This window comes from Nycticebus coucang, chromosome X, assembly GCF_027406575.1.
Source record: "Nycticebus coucang isolate mNycCou1 chromosome X, mNycCou1.pri, whole genome shotgun sequence".
NCBI classification, from domain to species: domain Eukaryota; kingdom Metazoa; phylum Chordata; class Mammalia; order Primates; family Lorisidae; genus Nycticebus; species Nycticebus coucang.
In genome coordinates this window covers 136280343-136302591 of record NC_069804.1, presented here as the reverse complement: position 1 = coordinate 136302591, position 22249 = coordinate 136280343, and the positions used below count along the sequence as shown (strand labels likewise).

At 37.6% G+C, this 22249-nt stretch overlaps 1 protein-coding gene across 1 annotated transcript in view; it reads left to right on the top strand.

Moving 5' to 3' along the window:
• NRK (Nik related kinase) overlaps nt 1-22249 on the top strand; it is a 135337-nt gene that overhangs the window by 1472 nt on the left and 111616 nt on the right. The window contains exon 2 of the mRNA XM_053579736.1: nt 5825-5890. Coding sequence (XP_053435711.1) covers nt 5825-5890 — 66 coding nt within the window. The remainder of the gene's footprint in view (nt 1-5824; nt 5891-22249) is intronic.

Below are 22249 nucleotides of genomic sequence, written 5' to 3'. Positions count from 1 at the left end.
GAACTTTTATATTCAGACTAAATTTGCTCCCAAATAAAAGTGTAAAATTGAGGAATTAAATGTCACTGCCCTCCAGCATTCTCTGTATGGTGGGGGGGGGGCAAAGAAAAAAAAACAAACTAGGGCAGATATGTGAAACCACACATGGGTAAACGGAAATAAACTCCTTTCTAAAAATGACTAAAGAGAGGAATGGGAAAGACCTCATAGAAATGATAGGGCTGGGAATTCCAAACCCAAGGAGAAAAAGAAGAAAAAGTTTTATTGCTACAGAAAAAAAGGAGTGGGGGGATGGCCCAGACTAACTGACCTGTCCATGGCCCTGAGACATAAAGATTTGGTGTTTGGTGAAGCCCAAAAGATGAGGGGAAAGGCTACCTAATCTTTACATTGCAGCTCAGTGGAATATTAGTGTTCTGGAGGGTAGGGAGAGGACTGGGGGGGTGTAGAAAGATAAGATTGTTTTTACTGTAGGGTGAGTAGGGAGAAGATACAAAATCTCAGGGGACTGATGTGTCACTTCATTTTACAGACTCCATGAAAGTCTCATAAAGTCCTCAGGTTCTAACAATTTCTAAATTTTATACCTGAGTCATTTTGTCCCATGCGGAGGTCTTTATTATGTGAACAAATTATGCATATTTTTTCCCTCTTCCCAAATACCCAGATCCAAACCCTAAGAAATTTAGCAGAAGAGCAGCGTATCCTTCAGAATTTCCTTCCCTATCTAATGTTTAGAGGTGGGAAAGTTGTTTTTGCTTTGGTCACTGAGTTACATTTCAGTGATTTGGGGTTTCTTTACGTTCAACTCATTTCCTGACCTTTTGAAGAACTAAAAGCCAATGAAGAGGTGAAGAGATATCTGAGTCAGCTGTGCTGAACTTTACATTTTGATGCAGAGTTGATACAACAAGCAAAGAAGTCTGCCTAAGTGTCCCTTGAGATAATTATCAATACGTTTATGAGTGTATTATATATGTGAAGGTCAGAAAACTGTCATCTGTCAACACCAAGGATACCAATTTGGCAATTGCCAGACCATGAGGAGAGATGCAAACCTTGGCATTTTAAATTGAGCGAAAAGAATCTTGCAAAATATAGACAAATAATTAAAATATGGGTGTAATTTAACATTGACAACGTATGTTCTTTGTAGGCCTGACCAAACAAAATGACCAGGCTTGCTGTGCAAATTGGGATTTAAAGAAAGTGGCAGAACGTTATTGGATATATTTGTTATTAGATAGATATTACTTTTAAACCTAAAATGTAATTAGGAGTGAAATCCTGGGAAGCCGACAAGGGGGAGAAAATTATATAACTTTTAAAATTAAAAAAAATTTAACTTTTGTGTAATGATATGATTTGTTTTGCATAATGCCCTCAAGTTAGAGACATAAGAAAACCAGTGTAATTACCAGTTAACAATAGGTCAATTTCATTATGCTTGTTAATTAATGGGTGATTCATGGGTGATCAGAAAACAGTAATTTTTTCTGATTTTCTATTGAATTAATTTTTTTTTAAAGTGGTAAACCAAAAAAGAAAGTGCAGAAATTTGTGGTTTGTGCTTTCTTCCTGAAAATAGATTTGGGAAGCCTATGTCTTTATACATATCCTTGTAATACGAATGTATTGCCCACCATCAATACCTGGGTGTGTATCTATATATGCATTTATTTCTTTTTCCTAGGATGCCCACATCCTTGAGACTGGAAACTATTCCTTCATTTCCAAATCCAGCATGTCTTTCACTATGATTGTCCCCTTTGCCTTCTGTGCCCAGTATGGTAATGACATTCCTCACTTCCTCAACGGCTGTGGCTGTGGTATTTTGACACTGCCATGTGTAGTCCTAATCTATATTAGGGTCAGGATTAGACAGGCCTTGAGGACAGTAGTGGCAGAGGTGATCTGAAATAGCACATGATCCAAACACTATATTTGAGTTACATTAGGTTTATATTTAAATATAACTGCTAGCTTTCCCAGTTTTCGACCACCCAGACCAAGCCCGCTTTCCACATTTGGTCATGAGAAACTTCCCACTTTACCAAGTCCCTTAGCCCCCATTTGGAAGCAGTTTTACCTTCAAGTCCACAAGGATTGATATATTCAGCACATCCTTCATACATATAGAACATCACTTTAGCATAACACGGAGCTTCAATGTACTTTGTCAATCTTTTTTTTTTTTTCCCCAGTTTTCATATGTTAGTGCCCAAGAATAGTACACGAGAATCAAGAATCATCTAGGGATTTGCGAGACCTTTCCTGAGTATTCTGATTTCGTAATTCCCTGGTATGCCCAAGGAATCTGTATTTTTAACAAGATTTCCCAGATGATTTTCATATAGGGAGAGTCTATAAGAAGCACTGGTCCCGGGGAAGAGGTTTTCCCTTCTAAACTCTGCACTTAAATTGTGAAGCTCATTCTTCCAACTATCTCTGAAATCTACTCTGGCACTTATCATGTCATATCCACTATTTTCATAAACTTTTTATGTAAAATCACTGTTTCTAACATTAAAACAAAAGAGGAAGGAAAGCCTGTGCTATCTCCTTCTGTCATAGGTACTGTGCGATTTTTTTCCTTCTTTTCCTGCTGCCTAACACATTCTCTCATTCTCCCTCTTTACTATCCTAAATTTGAAATTTCTAGCGACACAGGTTGACCATTTTCAATTCCCTTTTCTCCTTAATCTCTGCCATATTTTGTTCTGTTGAGCAGTCCCTGCTTTGAACGTCTCTTTCTTGACCAGGTAACACTGCCTTCTAGTGGCTCTTTTTCTTCCTGTTACCCCCACTCCTGGCTTTTACCAAAATTAGTCATCAAGGTGCTCCTTCTCCTCTCCTCCCTTGAATTCATGACACAAACAGCTTCCTAAAATTCTGGGGTTCACCAGGCAGCCAGAGTAGGGCTAGTAAATTTCAGGAGATAATTTAGACACATAGAAAAATATAACAAAAGCATAAAGTATTTGTCTTAACAGTTTATGATTTCAAAAAGTCTTAAGACTTAGACTTTCAGTTATTTCTTTTGAAAAAGGCTTTAGAAACCAGGGTTTATTCTTTGCTGACCATTTTGTTTACTTAGGGTGACACCAAAACATACAACCCCCCAAATAATCTCCAAACTAATAAAGCAGGCATAGATATGAACATCTTTCTTCTGGTTTTCTTATCTCAGGATGGCAGGGTAGAGGACGGGATCAAGTAATTATGGAGGCCCCTCTGCCAGAGACCTTTTAATTTCCCAGGGCTCAGAAAGAAGGTTCCTTTTTAACGCTTACTTCCTGGGGAGCCAAGAATATACTTGCTCTGCCCATAAGTGGAAAACATGATAACTTGGTAGTTAGTATAGTCCTTCTCCCCTTTTAACTTAATTTAACATTTAATCTTAAAAGATAGTAGCACATGGCCTCATATTAATCCAAAATTTGCAAAAAGAAAAAAGTAGTGTGGAGATATGGAACAAAATATCAGATATAACTAATGAAAACAATATAGTCTTAGGTTACATGAATACTAAGTACAGCTGCCTTTAAGAACAAAGGCAGTATTTACCTCCTCTGTGCTGTCACATTTCCACCTTCATCTTTAACTCCCAGAATCTTTCTTAGGGCAATCTGTTTTAACTTTCCTCTGCTTATTCAAGAGCAACTCATCTCTTATTTACAAATAAAGGTCCAATTTAGATAAAAAAAAAAAAGAACAAAGGCAATTTTAAAATCTTCTCTTATTAAATATAAGCATTTAAATGAGATGGTTTTGTCATTTGTGAGCAGGAAAGTTTCTTGACAACACAAATATAGATACAATAAGGGCTCCATGATTTTTTGGAGGCATTTTATCATACTGGCCCATTGCCTTAGTGTCTCTTTTGAGTAATTAGATGCCTGAGTTCATATCTGAATAAGGTACTTACATTATTGAGGGCTAGAAAATGGGTTAGAGAAACTTGAGGCTGTGCTCAAAGATGCAGAAATAAAGCTTGTACAGACAATGCAATAATGCTCTAATATTTGCTATCTTTTTCAACTAAAATGCAGCTTTAACAAGGAATGGTTTACCAATAGGAATCGGCTAACATGTTTGATTTTTTTGACAGATGACCAGAGGCTTTTTCTCCAGAATTAAAAAGTCCGAAATAAATCCCTCAATGATATCCTTCAGAAAGATACGATAAAATGATAAAGTCTTCAAGCTGATCCTTAGTAACTTTTTTGTTTGCTTTTCCTCCATCAATCTTTCAATGAGTAATAACAAAAGTGATATGCTTAATATCAAAAGCACTGTAACAATCTACTTTTACTTTTTGAATGCTAAAAATTAACATTTTAAATAACTTGCACATTTTCATTGGGAGTATGTTCCGTGAACTGTTCGCTTATAATGATAACTGTGTCTGCTGTGACATTAACTTTAATGACCATTTGAGAAAGTAAGCTGCTGCGCTGCTTGTTTTCTCTAACAATGGTTGTATCAATCCAGGAGAAACATCTGGATTTTAGAATGGCCGAATCTGGTATTTTTCCTATAGAATTTTAGAGCTTGGAAAATTACCTAACAATGCCTTCATTTTATATATGTGAAAACTGAATCCCAGAGAGAGTAAATAACTTACCCAGAGTCTTTTAGTTAATTAATGGCAGAGCTGGGGCTAAAACTTAAGTCTCTTGACTCTCTGTCCAGTTGAATACTTGTTAACTGAAATAATCCCAGAGGTGGGTAATTTTCTTATGACAGTTTTGCTACATTACACAAATATCATGCCAGTTTTAAGGAGTCCATAATTTCTTTCATCTATGTTGCATATATTCAATAGTTTTTCTGTTTAGCTCAAATTTGTCACAGCAATAAAAATGTTTTCAAACGAGATTAAACAAAGTTTGTGTATATAAAATGTGCTTTATATGAGGCATAGTGAACTTCCAAGAATTTGCCAATGTCCCTACCATTTTGTGTATTAATTGGCGTCTACTCATGTCTCGTGAGTTTTGCTAAAATAGCAAAATAGGCTGCTAGACTAAGTTCATGCAGTGATAAAATTCAAGAAACAATGTTTTATGGTGAACAAGAAAGGAATGCCCATATCAGAAGGTAAGGAAACAATGCTTGAGGATGTATATGGAAACCTTAAGACTCTGTGCTTAAACTTGTTATAGTTTGTTTTCTATGATGTCACCTTTTGGCTTAAGTCACAGAAAATACCCACTTGTGCCATGAAAATGTATTCAGCTAGTGCAAAGATTAAACTTAAAAACAAAAACAAAAGAACACTCTCTACTTTTTTTTTAGCAAGTGATGCTCTTTTAACGCCATGATCTTGCTTTGTTATTCATATTTAGAGATATATTTCTTCTTAAGAGTTGCTATAATACAAATAAGCCATCTAGACTTCGTATGCAACATCTAATCCTCATTGCTGTGCATTAAACTTTCTGCCTGTCTTGTGAGGGCTCAAAAGATAGATGTTAAAAGACTACTTCTACTACAAATACATTAACTTATTTCTATTTTAATTGTCTAATTACATCATGAATATGCCTTAACTTTACTTAACTGTATGCACTTTACAGTTTTATGGCAATTAATTACACAAGTACTTAATGTCCATACCATTGTTTCTTTTTTAAAAATGACTACCCGCAGTCCAGGGAGATTGTGACATGTCAATTATTTTGGCGAATGACACTTTGGTTCTTCCCAGGTAAATTTTAAGGGAATAGGCAGATCAGAAATACCATTTAGGTAGTTGAATGCTTGCCTATTTTCTCAAGAAGACTGACAGTATTTTTCTGTTTTTTGTTTTTTTTTCCAGGATCCAACTGGAATATTCTCACTGGATAAAACCATTGGCCTTGGTACTTACGGCAGAATCTATTTGGTAAGTGGAGTTAGATTATTTATTTATTCTTCATTTTCAAGAGATAACAATTATGAGTCAGACTTCCACACTGAAAATCAAATAGTGTCACAACATGGCATTTCACCTTGAGATATGAATCCAATTAAGATAACTCAGTGATATATGTAAGAATGATTGTTTATTATTGCAAAAGGAATGTAATGGTGAATCTACAGTGAACCCACCAACCAAATATAAGATGTAAAAATTATTAGGAGCAGAAAATCAATCAAGTCGTCAATAGAAAAGGGAAATAATTCAAATAGGATATACCCAAGTAAAAATATCACTTTTTATATTATAGATACACACTATTCTAATTATTCACACTCAATAGAAAACTGGATTTTATAAAAAACAGTTTTCATAATATTCAACAGCATAGTATGCACTTGAGTGTGCACATATATACAAAAAAGTTTTCTAAAGAATCTAACAAGAAACATTCTGTATTTAATGATTACTTATTAAGCATTAAGTATGTGCCAGGTTCTGTGATAGTCTCTGGGAATAAAATGATGAACAATACAGACAAGGTCCCTGCTCTTCCCAGGCCTAGAAATGTATAAGTGACTAAGTATATGTATGTGTGTGGGGGGGTGGGGGTTGGAAGAGTAACATACATTATAAAAGTAAGCACGGAAATAACTACATACAGTTGTCCTTCAGTGCCCCTGGGTTCTGCATCTGTGGATTCAACTAACCTTGGATCAAAAATATTTGGGAAAAAATTGTGTCTGTACTGAACATGTACAGACATTTCCTGTCATTATTCCCTAAACAGTACAGAGTGACAACTCTTTACGCAGCATTTACATTGTATTACATATTGTAAGTAATCCAGAGATCATTTAAGGTATATAGGAAGATGTGCAAATACTTTGCTGTTTTATATCAGGGACTCAAGAAACCCTGATTTTGGTATTTAAGGAAGCTCCTGAAACCAAACCCCACATGGATACTGAGGGATGGCTGTAATTGCAATTCTGATACGTGATCTATAAGAAATTCTTAGGGATATAAAGCATAAAACAAGGGTGCTTCATTTAGATTGAAGGCTCAGTGCTCACCTCCCACTCCTTGGAAAGTGACAGTTGAACTGATTTTTGGAGGATAAATATGATATAAGCAAGTGAAGGTGTGGTTGTGGAGGATGATGTTAGGATGATTTTTGAGGTAGAGACAATGGCAGAGTTAAGGACTGGCTTGGGTTTGGAAGTGCTTTAGGAGCCCTGTCACCTTGATCAGGTAACTCTTCTCCCACTCTCTAAAACAGGGGACTAACATTTTCAAAATCTTGTTTAAGGTTCTACACAAATGCAGTGTTCCTCTTCCTCAGGCCTGTCCCTCCAAAAGCTGATCCTCACTATAGACCTGATCACAGGTCCTGGTCATATGGGTTGCGTAGCAGTGTCTTGGGATAGACCCAGAGGAAGGGGCTTTTTTCTAGTTCAGAAAAGAGCGCCCTCTGCTTGCCACTCTTTATGACTTTGGGCTACTGAGTGGGGAGATGCTTTTTAAATTTTGCACAAAAGCACCTATAGTAGCGGTTCTCAACCTGTGGGTCACGATGCACAGGAACTGTGTTAAAGGGCTGCAGCATTAGGAAGGTTGAGAATCACTGACCTACGGCATAGAAGCTGAGTAGTAAAACATATGGACAGGTCTTTTTTTTCCTCGTTTTTCTTTTTATTTATTTATTTATTGAATCATAGCTGTGTACATTAATGCGATCGTGGGGCACCATACACTGGTTTTATATATCATTTGACACGTTTTCATCACACTGGTTAACACAGCCTTCCTGGCATTTTCTTAGTTATTGTGTTAAGACATTTATATTCTACATTTACTAAGTTTCACTAGCAGAAAAAATCTTGGTAAATATCAGAAACAGAGAGAATACTAGTATTAACGACAAAAGATTTTTCAAGGATTTTGACCTTACCTATGAACAGTGACCTAATAGAGATCCAAATCTATTGTTTATGCTACTTCAAGGCCATTCCATTCTTCATGATTAATTACTAGTTGTGTGATCCATGTCAGTTTTCATACCTTATATCTATACCATATACACAGAATGTTGATGGTCCAATTATGATTTCTGCGGCTCTGTATGTATTTTAATTCCTGAGGGGTGTGTGTGTGTGTGTGTGTGTGTGTGTGTGTGTGTGGTGTATACTTCTGATTTGAAGGTATAGCGCCTTTTCTACCACGAGATGTTAGAAATAAAAATCTCTGAGTCACATAAGGTAAGGAGCAATGGTAAGACTAAACAACACAATCTCGGGGATGACTGTAACCATCTTGGGATGGTTTCTCATAATGATTCATCTGGTAGAAGAAAGATGACATCAAATGAAGAAAAGACAAGAGAATAAAAAGGTAAGTTGTGCATGAGAATTTCCTTTTTTAAAACTGAGAGTTTCTTGAGTTAAACGATGCAGTGTATTTGGTAAAATTCACTCCTTGAAGTCTACAGCTTTATGAGTTTGGACAAAAGCATATAGTCATATAACTACCACCACAATCATGATTTCAATATACATCTTAAATTAATTACAGTCTATCTTCAAGGGATATGCTACCTCTTCTCTGTGTGGTGTCCCAACTGGTATTGCTGTGGTTGTGGTTGTACATTTTGCTTTTACATATGACATAAATCCACACTACTACCATCCATTTCCTATGCTGACTATCCTCACTCTTCTCCCTATATTTATTACTACTTTTTATTTAGATAATTATCTTTAAAAGCAATTAAAAAAAGAAAAAAAGTACTTTATGTTTATCTTCATTGTAGCCATTTCTGGAATCTTCATTTCTTTGCACAGATCCAAATTTCTATATGGTATGAAGAACTTATGCCTGAAGTACCCCGTTTCTCCGAAAATAAGACATCCTCCAAAAATAAGACCTACTTACAGGACCGATAAGACGTCCCCTGAAAATAAGACCTAGCGCATCTTTGGGAGCACACCTTAAAATAAGACACTGTCTTATTTTCGGGGAAGCAGGGTACTTCCTTTAATGTTTCTTATTGTTCAGGGCTTCTGGTAATGAATCTTCTGGATTTATGTGAAAAGTATTTATCCTTTATGTTTGAAAGATATTCACACTGTATATAGAATTATGAATTGATAGTTTTTTTTTCTTTTAGCAATTAAGACATGTCCCTCTAATGTCTTCTGGTTTGCATAATTTCTGCGGTCTGTTGCAATTTTTATCTTCGCTCGGCTATTTTTTTCTTTGCCTGCCTTTAAGATTTTTCTCTTTGTGTTTGTTTTCTTTACCAGTTTAAATGTGACACGTGTGGAGTTTGTGTGCGTGCATCTGTGTGTGTGTTGAATGGCTATTTATCAGATAATGATTAGATTTTTCGGGTTCTCTGAGCTTCTTGGACATGTGGTTTGACATATTAATATTTCATTATTAGGAGGAAATTACTGGCCGTTATCTCTTCCAATATTTCTTCTGTCCCATTCTCGTTTTGGAAATCCAATTGCATATATGTTAGACCATTTGACATTATCTCACAACTCTAAGATGCTCTGTTTGGGGAGGTGTGTGTGTTTCAATTTTTTTCAATTTGGATCACTTTTTTCTCTCTTCAGTTTTACGGATTCTTCTCTCAGTTATTTCAAGTCTGCTGATGAGACTATCAAAGGCCTTCTTCAGCCCTATTAACCGTTTTTCATTTCTAGCATTTCTACTTGGGTGTTTTTTTACAGTTGGCAATTTTGCTGAAATCCCACATTTATCTGTGCATGTTATCTGTATTTTTTTTCTAAAGCTTTTCACACATTAAACACAGTTATGTTAAATCATCTGATAGTTCCAACATCTAAGTCACCTCTGAGGCTAGTTATGTTGGCAGCTTTTTTTGTGTGTGTGAGTGTTTTGTTTTTTCCTTGCTTTTTCATTCTTCTCAAAATTTTTGTTTGAATGCCTCATATAATACGTAGAACAGTAAAGACAGATGTAAACAACATTTATGCCTTCAAAGGTGCGCACTTTTTCAGCTAGGTTGTTAATGCAGGAGATAGAATCAATCTAATAAGGAGATAAGCTGTATTTAGGTTATGTTGTTGCTCTGATTGCCCTCCGTCCACTGCTAGCTTCAGATACCTCTGTTACCTTGTGCAGAGTGTTGTTTTGGTTTTCTGGAAGGTTTTCCTCAATATCCCTGCTTTACCCACAGCTTTAGATCTTCCATGTGCATCTATGCCTCCAAGAGGATCTCTGTCCATCCTCTTCCCCTCCCCTAGTGGTGTACTGCTATTGCTTCCTACTGAACGCCTGCTAGCCTGGGGATGTGGGTAGGGAGGAGTTCTCTATTTTTCTGCTTAAACCTCATTCTTAGCAGATGGTGTGCCCCTGGATCAGGGGAGTGGGACTTCCTCAGTTGTCCTGCCTCTCTTCTAGTGGTAGGATACTTTTAATTATTTGGGCTCAGAACCAGCTCTTGCCTTTCCCCCTAAAGTAGATGACTTTCTTTCTTTCTTTTTTTCTTTTTGCAGTTTTTGGCCGGGGCTGGGTTTGAACCCACCACCTCCAGCATATGGGGCTGGCGCCCTACTCCTTTGAGCCACAGGCACTGCCCATGACTTTATTTCTTTACCTTTGCCTAGCGGCAGTAGGTCTTAATATGTACGTGGGAGGAGGAGTGAGACCAGTGTACTACTGCCTTTCCTTCTTTCCCCTAGGGCTTAAGAATTTTATTCGTAAGTGGAAAAGAAACTGGACCAGGTTTCACGGTTTTTCCATTGCACCGGCTTCTCTTGTCCACCAGATCTATACCATAAATCTGCGAGGAAGAGCCTGCAAGTGTGTATAAATTCTTCTCGGGTCTGTGGCTCCTGGCATTCTGTACTCTCATGCTAGGCCACATAGGATCTTTAGCAATTCATTAAAAGATTAGCTGAACTCTTTATGCCGGATTCTATGGTGACCCTGTCTTCTCCCTGCAGCGACAGGTGAGTTAGAGCTTGTGTCCCATCTCCCCTTGCAGGTGCTTGTCTTTCTTCAGAATTCAGGTAGTTGGTTGCCTTGAGACTTCCCTCTAGATTCAAGAAAAGTGTGATTTGGTAGATTATTCTGCTTTTATTAGAGTGGGAGCGGCACTCTTTTTACCTTTCATGTCCTCACCAGAAGTGAGAAGTCCATGTTAATTACTATTAATTGGATCTTCATGAAGCATCTAGCAGACACTCGGTCCTATACACATTTGTAATTCCCAAGGATTTTCTGTATTTATTCAGATGCAGAGATAGAGAACACTGTCTACCGTCAGATGTTTAAAGTACACACCTCTGCGCTACAGAATGTTGATGCTTACAGAAGCTTTATTGACACCACAAAGATTTTTCTCTTTCATTCACGAGACCTCTTTTCATTCTGTTTCAAATTAATTTCCTCCTATAAAAAGGGTTGGGATGGTGGTGCCGCCCTCATGGGAAACAATCTGGAGTATGCAATAAACGCTTTTAAATTTTTCATCCGTTTTACACCAATAATTCCATCTTTGGAAATCCACAATAAACATTCCAAATATGGAAAAAAACAGACATATTCATTGCAGCATAAAGGTAGCATATTGCAGTGAAAAGAGGCCTTGTTTTGAACCAGGCAAAACTGATTCAATGCTTACTTGGCTATTAATTGGCTATAACCTCAAGGAAGTCACTTAACCTCTGAGTATAAATTTCCTTATTTTTAAAATGGAGCTAGTAATAACAACTACCTTGCAAGGTTTGATAAAATTTAGAAACTATCTATCTATCTGTCTATCTATATGATACTTACTATTGTTGCATTACTTTATTTTTTGAGATAGAGTATCTGCTGCCCAGACTAGAGTGCTATGGCATCAACCTAGCTCACAGAAACCCCAAACTCCTGGGTTCAAGTAACCCTCCTGCCTCATCCTCCCAGTAGCTGGGACTACAGGTGCCTGCCACAACGCCTGGCTAGTTTTTCTATTTTTAGTAAAGACGGGGTCTCATTCTTGCTCAGACTGGTCTCAAACTCCTGAGCTTAAGGGATCCTTCTGCCTCGGCCTTCCAGAGTACTCCAATTACAGTCATGAGTCACTTTTCCCAGCCTGCATTATTATTATTATTATTTTTATTTTTTATTTTTTGCAGTTTTGGCTGGGGCTGGTTTTGAACCCACCACCTCCGGCATATGGGGCCAGTGCCCTACTCCTTTGAGCCACAGGTGCCGCCCAGCCTGCATTATTTTTAAAAAGAAAATTCAGTCCGGGTGTGGTGGTTCACGCCTGTAATCCCAGCACTCTGGGAGCCAGAGGCAGCGGATTGCCTAAGCTCTGGAGTTCGAAACCAGCCTGAGCCAGAGCGAGACTCCATCTCTAAAAATAGCCGGGCATTGTGGCAGGTGCCTGTAGTCCCAGCTACCCAGGAGGCTGAGGCAAGAGAATTGCTTGAGCCCAAGAGTGTGAGGTTGCTGTGAGCTATGATGCTACAGCACTCTACTGGAGGCAACAAAGTGAGACTCTGTCTCGAGAAAAAAGAAAAGAGAGAGAAAGAAAGATAGATAGATAGAAGAAAGACAAAGAAAAGAAAAGGAAAGGAGAGAGAGAGAGAAAGCAAGTTAGTTCAGCAGTATCCTAAATAGTAAAAAAGTAAGATGGAAATAAATTACATTATACCTATGCAATATATTGTCCTGTAAAGCAGTATTTATGAAGTTATCTAGCAGCATAGAATTATTCTTAAAATGTAAAGTATTCTTTATTATATGTACACCCTGATTACAGCTATGTTAAAACATACAGATGAAAAATGGTGAATTAAATGATTAGAATAGTGAGATATTGGATTTTTTTTTTTTTTTGTAGAGACAGAGTCTCACTTTATGGCCCTCGGTAGAGTGCCGTGGCCTCACACAGCTCACAGCAACCTCCAACTCTTGGGCTTAAGCGATTCTCTTGCCTCAGCCTCCCGAGATATTGGATGTTTTTAATCTATTCTATATTCTGTTCTATATTGTCCTATGTCTCTAATGTTATATTATTTAGGTAAAGAACATATACAGAGGGTGCCAAAAATGTATACACATTTTAGGAAAGGAAAAAATCTGTGTTAAGTTTGTAATACTCCAGTCACATTTGACTTCTGCAGTTATGAGAGGTGCTGAATATGAGTTGTATTTATCTTCCATTATTGGTATATATTGAGTGTTACTATTTTAATACAATTTTTCCTTTCTTAAGATGTGTATACATTTTTTGGCACTCTGTGTGTGTATATATGTGCATTTTACATATATGTTATATATGCATGTGTATAGTATATACGTATTAGACAGTACTGAATGCTATATAAATAACCTGCACAACAAAATGGAAGCATGATACCATTCAAAATTAATGTCAGAGTGACTCATAGAGTCCTTTGCTTTTTCAGTGCTGCCAACCACATCCCCTGCTGGTGTTTGTTTTGGTTAAAGTCTCTCCAATGTCTTCCAGCTTGTTTCCAAGGCCTCGTTCCCTGGCAGGTTTCCAGCTGTCTGCTGAGGTCTGTGCACGTTGAAATGAAATGAAGGCTGAGTCTCACACTCTACATTGTAACCCTTTTTGTTTTCCTTCTTTTCCTTCTAATTAGATGCCTATCCTTCCACCATCTCCCACCTCTTGCCACTACAAATCTCACTTGAAATTGTGGGGTTTATTTTTTCTGTCTCTTCTTAGGAAAGAAAAGCACTGCTCCTCCTTTTCTTTTTGTAGTAGAGTTAGAAAACATAGTTGCCCCACACCTTTATCTCATAGTCATTATTTGAATTGTAGAACTATTTAGTGTTTAATCAAGTGAGGCCATATTAGCAAAATAGAGACTAGAAGTTAGAAGTTGTTTTCACATGGTAATGTTAAAAAAATTCCTGGAGAGCAGTATACAGAGACCACAGTTATTTTATGAAATATTAAGAAAAACACCAGGATCTTTTAGGGTGGTACAGTTGGAGATGGCAACCTGACTCTCCCACTAACTGACACTAAACATGTCACTTGGGTGGCGCCTGTGGCTCAGCAAGTAGGGTGCCGGCCCATGTACCGAGAATGGTGGGTTTGAACCTGACCCCGGCTAAAATGCTACGAAAAAATAGCCAGGCATTATGGCGGGCACCTGTAGTCCCAGCTACTCGGGAGGCTGAGGCAAGAGAATTGCTTAAGCCCAAGAGCTGGAGGTTGCTGTGAGCTGTGACACCATAGCACTCTACCGAGGGCGACAAAGTGAAACTCTGTCTCTAAAAAACAAAACAACAACAACAAAAAAACTAAACATGTCACGTGACTTTTCTGGGCCCATTTCCTCAACCATAAAATAATGTATTAAACTAATCTCTAGGCTTTCTTCTGGCTCTGAGATAATGCACGTAGCACAGTGCTTGGCACTGAAGAAAATGTCATCAAAATGATAAGAATAATCCTATAGTCATATCACCACCTTTAACAGTAGGAGTTGATTGTTGGCCATTAGTTGGAGAAGTCACACATTTCACTGAATAAAGTGATTTTCATCATGCTTTTCTATTCTGTCTACTTCACCGCCTGATGGTGACACCTGATAGCTCAGTGACTATTAATACTATGACACCCAATGTAATTGTAAAACTGGGTGGCAGGTATATTGGGAAGGAGGGATACTGCATTATATGTTGCTGTTATCCAACACCATTTTGTTAAACATAATACTGGGGATACAAGACAATAAATTGGATTTCCAGAATGAATGAGTTTGCCTTGACCTCATAAGGTCTTAACTGCACCCCTAACATCAGCCTCTTACATTGCCGTTTGCAGGTGGCAAGGACAGCAAAATAAATGGGAAGAGATTCAAGGCAACCATTTCAATGACGGGAAAAACATACCTGAAACAGAGTAAACTTTCACGGCTTAATTACCGCATGGGATGATGCCTAGTTGGAACTCTATTAAATGGTGGTGGAAGAAAGGGAGCACTCCAAATTTCTTACTGCTCTAAAACTTAAAAACACACCTTGGGCATAAGTAAACATCTGTCCTTGAGACAGATTAAAGGAACCATCTGTCCCTTGGTACTCAGCAGATTAGGTCAAGGTGTGACATTACAGTCATGAGTAAATTCCTGAATTGTTTGCACTCTGGAAGTACACCACAGAATATGCAAATTTCTTTTCGAAACACTGTCAAATGCATCCCTCTTCAATTTGGTCTTTTAAAATCTCTACTTGTCTCATGGCTTTTACTTGCAAACCTCACCAGACAGGTGAGATTTCAGTTAATTAGTTACATTTTCTAGATTTAAAGTTGGGGCAAGGAATGGGAATAGAAAGGAAGGAAAGAAATGTCGTCTGCAAAGTTGATGACATACAATTTATGATATTTTAAATTAAGTTTCAGAAACACGGTGCTGACATTTGGCCACTGGGCCTATTGGATAGGGGTTTGAGTATTTTTCCTTTTAGCCTGAAATTATACTGTTTATTTGCCTACCAAATGTCTAGCACTGTGAATGCTTTCTTTTTAGGTAGGAAAGTTTCCTCACATCCTTGCCATTTTGCAAATATAGCTCAATTAAGTCAGCCAACAAATATTGCTTGAGCGTCCATAAAGCACATAACACTGTGCATTTCATTATACATTGCAAACCTCTGAAGAAGGAGCTGGAGCTGGAGCTGAAGCTGAATAGAGGCCGTGGGCATACTAGGCTGTTGTGCCTTCATAGTGCTGGGCCACAAATCCAGAGCCATCTCTTGGTCCCAACTTCTGCCTGTGACATTGCCCCCCTGTTACAATGTGCCTCAAAAGTAGGGATTGCTCTTTCTTAAGTAACTCTCAGGCTGCTATAGCATAGGAAACCTTAAGTTTATCCATTAAATAACAACATTGCTTTGAATGTTTAAAACTTTCCATAATAATTTTTTTAATGTTTATTGAATTTCCACTATGTCCCAAGCACTGTGTTAGGTACTAGGTGCTACTGAGGATGTTCAAAGAACATTTTTAGAGGGCATACTTTTTTAATGGATTTTAATTTTGTAGAGATAATGAAGGAGGTATTTTCTCTGTGATTGTGACTTCTTCATTTAAGGAAGGAGTGAGGGGTAACTGGAAGGAAGAAGAAGTGGGTGAGACTGGAAAACAGAAAGAAGGAAATAAGATTGTAGTGTTTTCTTTTTCCCTAGATATCAAAAGTCTAATGAAGCTTCTAATGAGCAAGACTCTAGGAACAAGTTTTTCCTCAGTAAGAGAATAGAGGTTGAATATTTTCAATGGGGGTGAAAAAAGCCAGCATAAACTAAATAAATTGAGACCCAGGGGACCAAATTAGTGGAAAGTGCTGAGGCTTAAAGGCCTTGGAGAAAATGGAATATTTCTATCTTGGCCATGACATCTCTCCAACTGTAGAATATAACTCAGGCCTCTGAGTTGTAGGCTTGTCTTTTCCTTTCTGTGTTTCACCACAATTTACTTCTGCCTCCCAATAAATCTTGAGGGAGGAAGAAGTTAGTAGCATGATAAGAACAAATAGGGGAAAGTGAAAGTCGTGTGTGGGATTTCTGCTCCCAAGAGGCCATAATTGAATATTTTCACCATGACTCTAATCTGTTTAAATGATCACACACATGCACATACCCACGTAAATATGGAGCAATTCAAATTCTATACTTCGTGTATTGGGGTGACACACAAACCCTTATAACATTTCTGCAAATACTTCATCTGGTTGATTGTTGTGAAGTTATTCGAAAAATAGAAAAGATAAATTTAAATGTTTGGAGAAAAATACAGATTTCTAAACAAATCCAAGACTAATAAATGCTTTAGATGATGGTGGCTTTGGTCAATCAGGTAAAAATATCCCAATTATAAAAATCTTTGTAAAATGTGAGTATAAATCTCTGCACGGAGGAGTAACATAGTTACTTAAAAGCTGACATACATAATTGCCCTACTGATGCTTAGTTTATATTCTTAGAGCTGCTTTTTAATATATTAGTCCTAGGAAGATTTAGATGGTCAAGCTTTTACAAAGCACTTTACAGAGTGGTGAGGGTGAGTAGGGCCGTGTTACAAACACACTAATGCTATGGACCCCAACCCCCAGGCCACTGACACTGACCAGTACTGGTTTGTGCCCACTTAGGAATGGGGTCTCACAGGATCACCACCTAAGCTTCACCTCCTGTGGCATCTGCCCTTTCCCCCGTCCTCGTTCATGGAAAAATTGTCTTCCATGAAACTGGTCCGTGGTGCCAAAAATCTTGGGGACTGCAGTAATATACTCTTTGTCTAATATATTTTTAATAAAAAGTAAGTTTTGTTTTGCATATATGTATATAGAAATATATGTGCGTGTTATATATATGTGCATATATATATATATGAAATTATAGTCATATTCTCAGAGTAAATTCAGTGAAGATGGTTGAAGTAAGAATTCTTGCTTTATTTTATCCTCTAGTAGTTGACCACCAAAGACTAGTTGGCTGGGTCCTCACTACATTTCATGAAACAGACATTTTGGAAAAAAGTATTTAGGCAGTTGTTACTCTTGAAATAAGGATGAGTCTTAACTTGATTTTGAGACTTTCTAACATTCTACCAAATTTGTGTATCTCTATCTAAGGTAGTTTTGTGGGCAATAACAAAATTATATTTAGAAATTAATGTGACACTGGGATGTCAAAGGAAAGATGGAAACGCTAACAATTTTATGTTTCTGAGGCTAAAGTCAGGCTCTTACAAAGAAGCCTATCAGTAAGATTAAATTAAAACATGAATGAATATCAAAAGATACAAACAGTTCTGAATCTTGGGGCCTTAATTTTCCTTGCTAAGCTACATCCAGTTTATAATAAATTCTTCCTCAACCAGAGCATAGAGAAATGGACAAATAATGATATGGTGGTGGTTTATGTGTAATTTGTGTTATAAAAATAAGAAAGTTTCTTTTAGGTTTGTCCTTTTTAAGCAGACTCCCTTTATGACTAGGAAAAGAAGGTTGGATTGATTATTCAGGGTCCCCTGAGGGAAAAGAAAATTGATTATATTCTAAGCACTGCCAGTAACGTTTTGTATAAATCATTAACTCTGAAGAGAAAAAAGAAAAAAAATACCACCATGATCAAAAGGACAAGTCTAAGAGTCCTCACAGAAGAACAGTTTTTCTTGACTCTGAAAAAAAAATGAAAATGAAATCAAATTATTTGGTTTACAAATTGGGTGTGAAAAAAAGATGGAGATTTAAAGATATGTTGCCGTAGAGAAAGTGAACTCAGTGTCTTAAATATGAGTAGTGTTTCCTGAGTGCTTACATTATGCCCAGTGCTTAATGTGCATCGTTATCATTTACATCACATGAGAGCATTATGAGATGGTTTCTATTGTTATCACCCTTTTTTCATCTCAAAAAGGAAGATATAGGATTTAAGAGCTTGAGTTACCAAACAAGTTCCCAAAGCTAGTATACTGTGAAGTCAGGAGTTAAACCAAAATTTGCCTGGGCCCTAGGTCTGTTCTCTTGTTTGTACTTATATTCAGCTCAAAATGTATAAGCCAGTCAAAAAGCATTGAGCTAGAAGTACCAGTTGGAAAAAAAAAAAATCTGCCCAAGTACAAAAGTTCACAGGAAACTGATGAGCTGAGGTCAGTAATGAAGATCATTAGTGATGGTCTCTCCACCATATTTGTTTCCTTCAAGATGGGCACTGAAATAGTCTAGACTGAAGGTCTTTTTGGGGACCTTTTTTTTTTCTTTTTGAGACAGAGTTTAACTTTGTCACCCTCGGGAGAGTGCCGTGGTGTCACAGCTCACAGCAACCTCAAACTCTTGGGCTCAACTGATGCTCTTGCCTCAGCCTCCCAAGTAGCTGGGACTACAGGTGCCTGCCACAATGCCCAGCTATTTTTTTCGAGATGAGGTCTTGCTCTGGCTTAGGCTGGTCTTGAACCTGTGAGCTTAGGCACTTTTTCTGGAACTTAATAGAATTTCAGAACTGGATGGGGACAAGCAGATAGGTTTTATAGGGTACTTGAAGCTCATGACTAAATTCCTACTCAGACTCTTGGGAACCCTGGAAAGGTGCAGAAGTATTTGTTTTTATTTTATTTTATTTTTTTGTTTATTTTTAATTTTTTTAAATTAAGTCTTTTGTACATAGATCATAAATACATTTATGCCCTTTTCAGTGTGTTGATTATTTGTACAGATTGGAGTGCTTATACTAATCAGCATAGCTTTCATCTCATTTACCCATTTATAGCATTAGGACATTTGTGTTCTACACATGATAGAACCAACTTGTACTTGCAAAGTGCTCCATAGTTGTGGTCCCCCTACTATCGGTGCAGAAGTATTTGCTGTCAACCCCTTCACTCTCTTCTAGTGGGCGGGGTCCCATGTCCAAGGCCAAGCATTTCTCCTCAGTTACTGCTCCTCCTGATAGCCGCAGGGAAGGGGGAGACACAGAAGGTTCATTTTCAGTGAAAGCCTCCCTTGTAAATGATTGGTTTCTGATTGGTGGGGAGTTTTAAAAATTTACAAATTAAAAGAATAATTTGTATATTTTCTAATGGATGCACTTCTAGGAATGTGGATAAGGATTAAAATATGTAAAATTTAGAGAGCCCTTGTTTGTTCCCTGCCTAACATGGGACTTTTGCCAGAGTCTGGGCTGAAATAAATTACGTGTCAGGCTAAGTGGCTATAGCTTGGTATGTTAGATGGTGGCAGACGAAGCAAGCTAAGCAGGTGGATGGTAACAGCAAGGGTTTGGCATTGAGATGAGTTGAAATTATCCTTGTCTTGTTCCCATCAGATGAGGGTGCAGGTTTCTACAGAACTTAAACAGCTTAAGGCTTTCCTAGTGGTTAACCTCTACAAGAGTTTTGGAAGCAGCTGAGTTCCTCCCACCTTGCCACAAAATAAAGCGTTGCAATGACAGTAGAAAACCAACTACCAGGCTTGGAGTGGATGCCTAAGAAATCATAGATATTTAAAACAAGTTTGCAGATTTCTTCAGGGGCAGGAACCTCGGCTTTTTAAAATTTTGACTCTACTCTCAGAGCATCTAGTAAAGTGCATTACACATATTCAGCACAAGAGCATCAGGCAGAAATGACGGGCAAAAATCTCAATGCCATCTCAGTATGTTTTCTGTTGCCCACACTTACGTTCTTTTATTATCAGTGTTGTCATTCTACAAGTAGATATTAATATTATGAAAAACATTATTTCCAAAGGATCTGTCATGATCACCTTTGTAATCTCTTTGGAACTAGCACAATACTTTATACATATGGATGCTTGGTACAGATTCTTCTGGAACTGAAAAGGATATGTGAAAAAGTGACCCCCTCTCAAATGGCATATTTTTACAGGGGGTCTCTGCAGATGTGCCTTGATGGAAAGGATTGACTAATAACACCCCGCTAAGCCAATGCTGGAGACAGGTTGGCTTTTCAAAGTTATACCACCTAAGTAACTTTCTATTCTGACTATAAAAAAAGGTGGCACTGTGTAGAGATAAATATTTCCAAAGGATGGAAATATTAGCCTTACTTTTTTATTACTTTCTGCTGAATGAGTTATTTAGGAAGCTTGAAAGAGTATATTTTTTCATTGGGTACTGTAGTTTGCTGTAGTGTTGTTGGCATGACCAAGTATAAGGATGGTTTCAAGAGAGCCTCATACCTTCAGGAAGATGTCTAGAACATGTGCAAATATTTCCTGACTTGGAAGATTGGCGATTGTTAGAAAGAAAAACATATAAATAAGAGCCTACAAGTGCCCTTGCTTTTCTTAGCCTTTTACCCATGCTTGCCAGTCACTGTAATGGGTTTTATAACTACCTGAAATTTTAGTGAGGCTCAAAAAATTAATTGGCTCAAAATATTAAACTCCAAAAGCTTTAATAATGTATATTTTTAGATTGTGTGCTGCATATATATATATATATCATATGTATATATATACACACATTACAGTATACACACACTCACACATGCAATACATACAATGATTCATCTTGGTTTGCTGAGGGTACTTTGCCAGTTGCATGTCCTAGGAAACTCCTATCAGTTTAGGACAGTTGGTACCCTCATGTATATGCCTGAGTTATGCCCTGTCATACTTTAACAACATATTGTACTCATTAAAATATAGTGATATCAGCCTCTCACCTACACTCAGGGCAGAAGTAACAGACATGAATAGAAAGGTGCCAAATAGTTTAAGAGATGTGTAAAACGGAGTGCTGATACTAGGAGGGAGCAGAGTCTGTGTTCACGCCAACCTGTGCAACATGAAAATTGGTTTGACTGATGTCTTCATTGCCACCGTGACTGCTCCTCCAAAAATATACAGACAGAATTAATTGATGGGTTATTTGATGAAAATTCCCAAAATGTTTGCTGGCATCTGGTACACATAGTCTTACTAAAATGGAAAAGGGTTGTTTTACATTGTATCCAAAACGCATTGGGATTCCTCAGGCAGGTCTCAATGCCTGGAATCAAGAGAGAGATTAGAGAAGCATAACTCACTGTCAGCCTACCTCTCTGAGATGGGATACCCTGGAATGAAGCCAGAACTTTCCAGATAAACCTTTCTCATTCCCTCCACCTTTTCTAAATGGCATGAGTGATAAGTGAGAGAGGGTTGACAGAAACCCATTAGGATATATCTGGTTAATTCATACAAGATAATTTGTTGAAAGGAACAAATAGCACAGTAACTATTTTCATGATTCTGTTGAGGCTGAGTTGTAAGGGCTTCCCCACTCTTCAAAATAGAAGAATTTGAACTTTAGGCAAAGGATCTGCCTCTCTAAGGCAGCTGGTTTATATAGTAATATGCTCTCAACTCCTTTGTAAGTGCTCTTATCTTTTGAATTTTGTTGGTGTTGTGAATTATCTTGCCATTTACCCCCATTTTATATATCATTATGTACTTGGTAGAAAGCTATAATTCAGTGTGAATGAATTACAGTCACAGAAACTTAGTGCCTGAGGATGTGTCTCTAGGTTTATGTGGAAGCAAAAACCATTTGACTTTCTAACAATGCAACTTGCCCCCTATTTGCATTAAAAAGGGCAGAGAGGTGGACCCAAGCAACTTCACTTGGCCCCAAACATCATTCTGAAAAAAGCTATGAGGGCAGGAACCAGATAATATACATTACTTTTAAAATATCCCTTGCAATAGCACTGTGTTGAATCAAATTGTGTTGGTTAGTTTTGTATTTTGTAGTTTTCTGTACTCAAATCTTATATTCTAGGCCTTGATGATCAGATAGAGAGGTGAAGGAATAGAGTGGGTGGGGGGCGAAGAG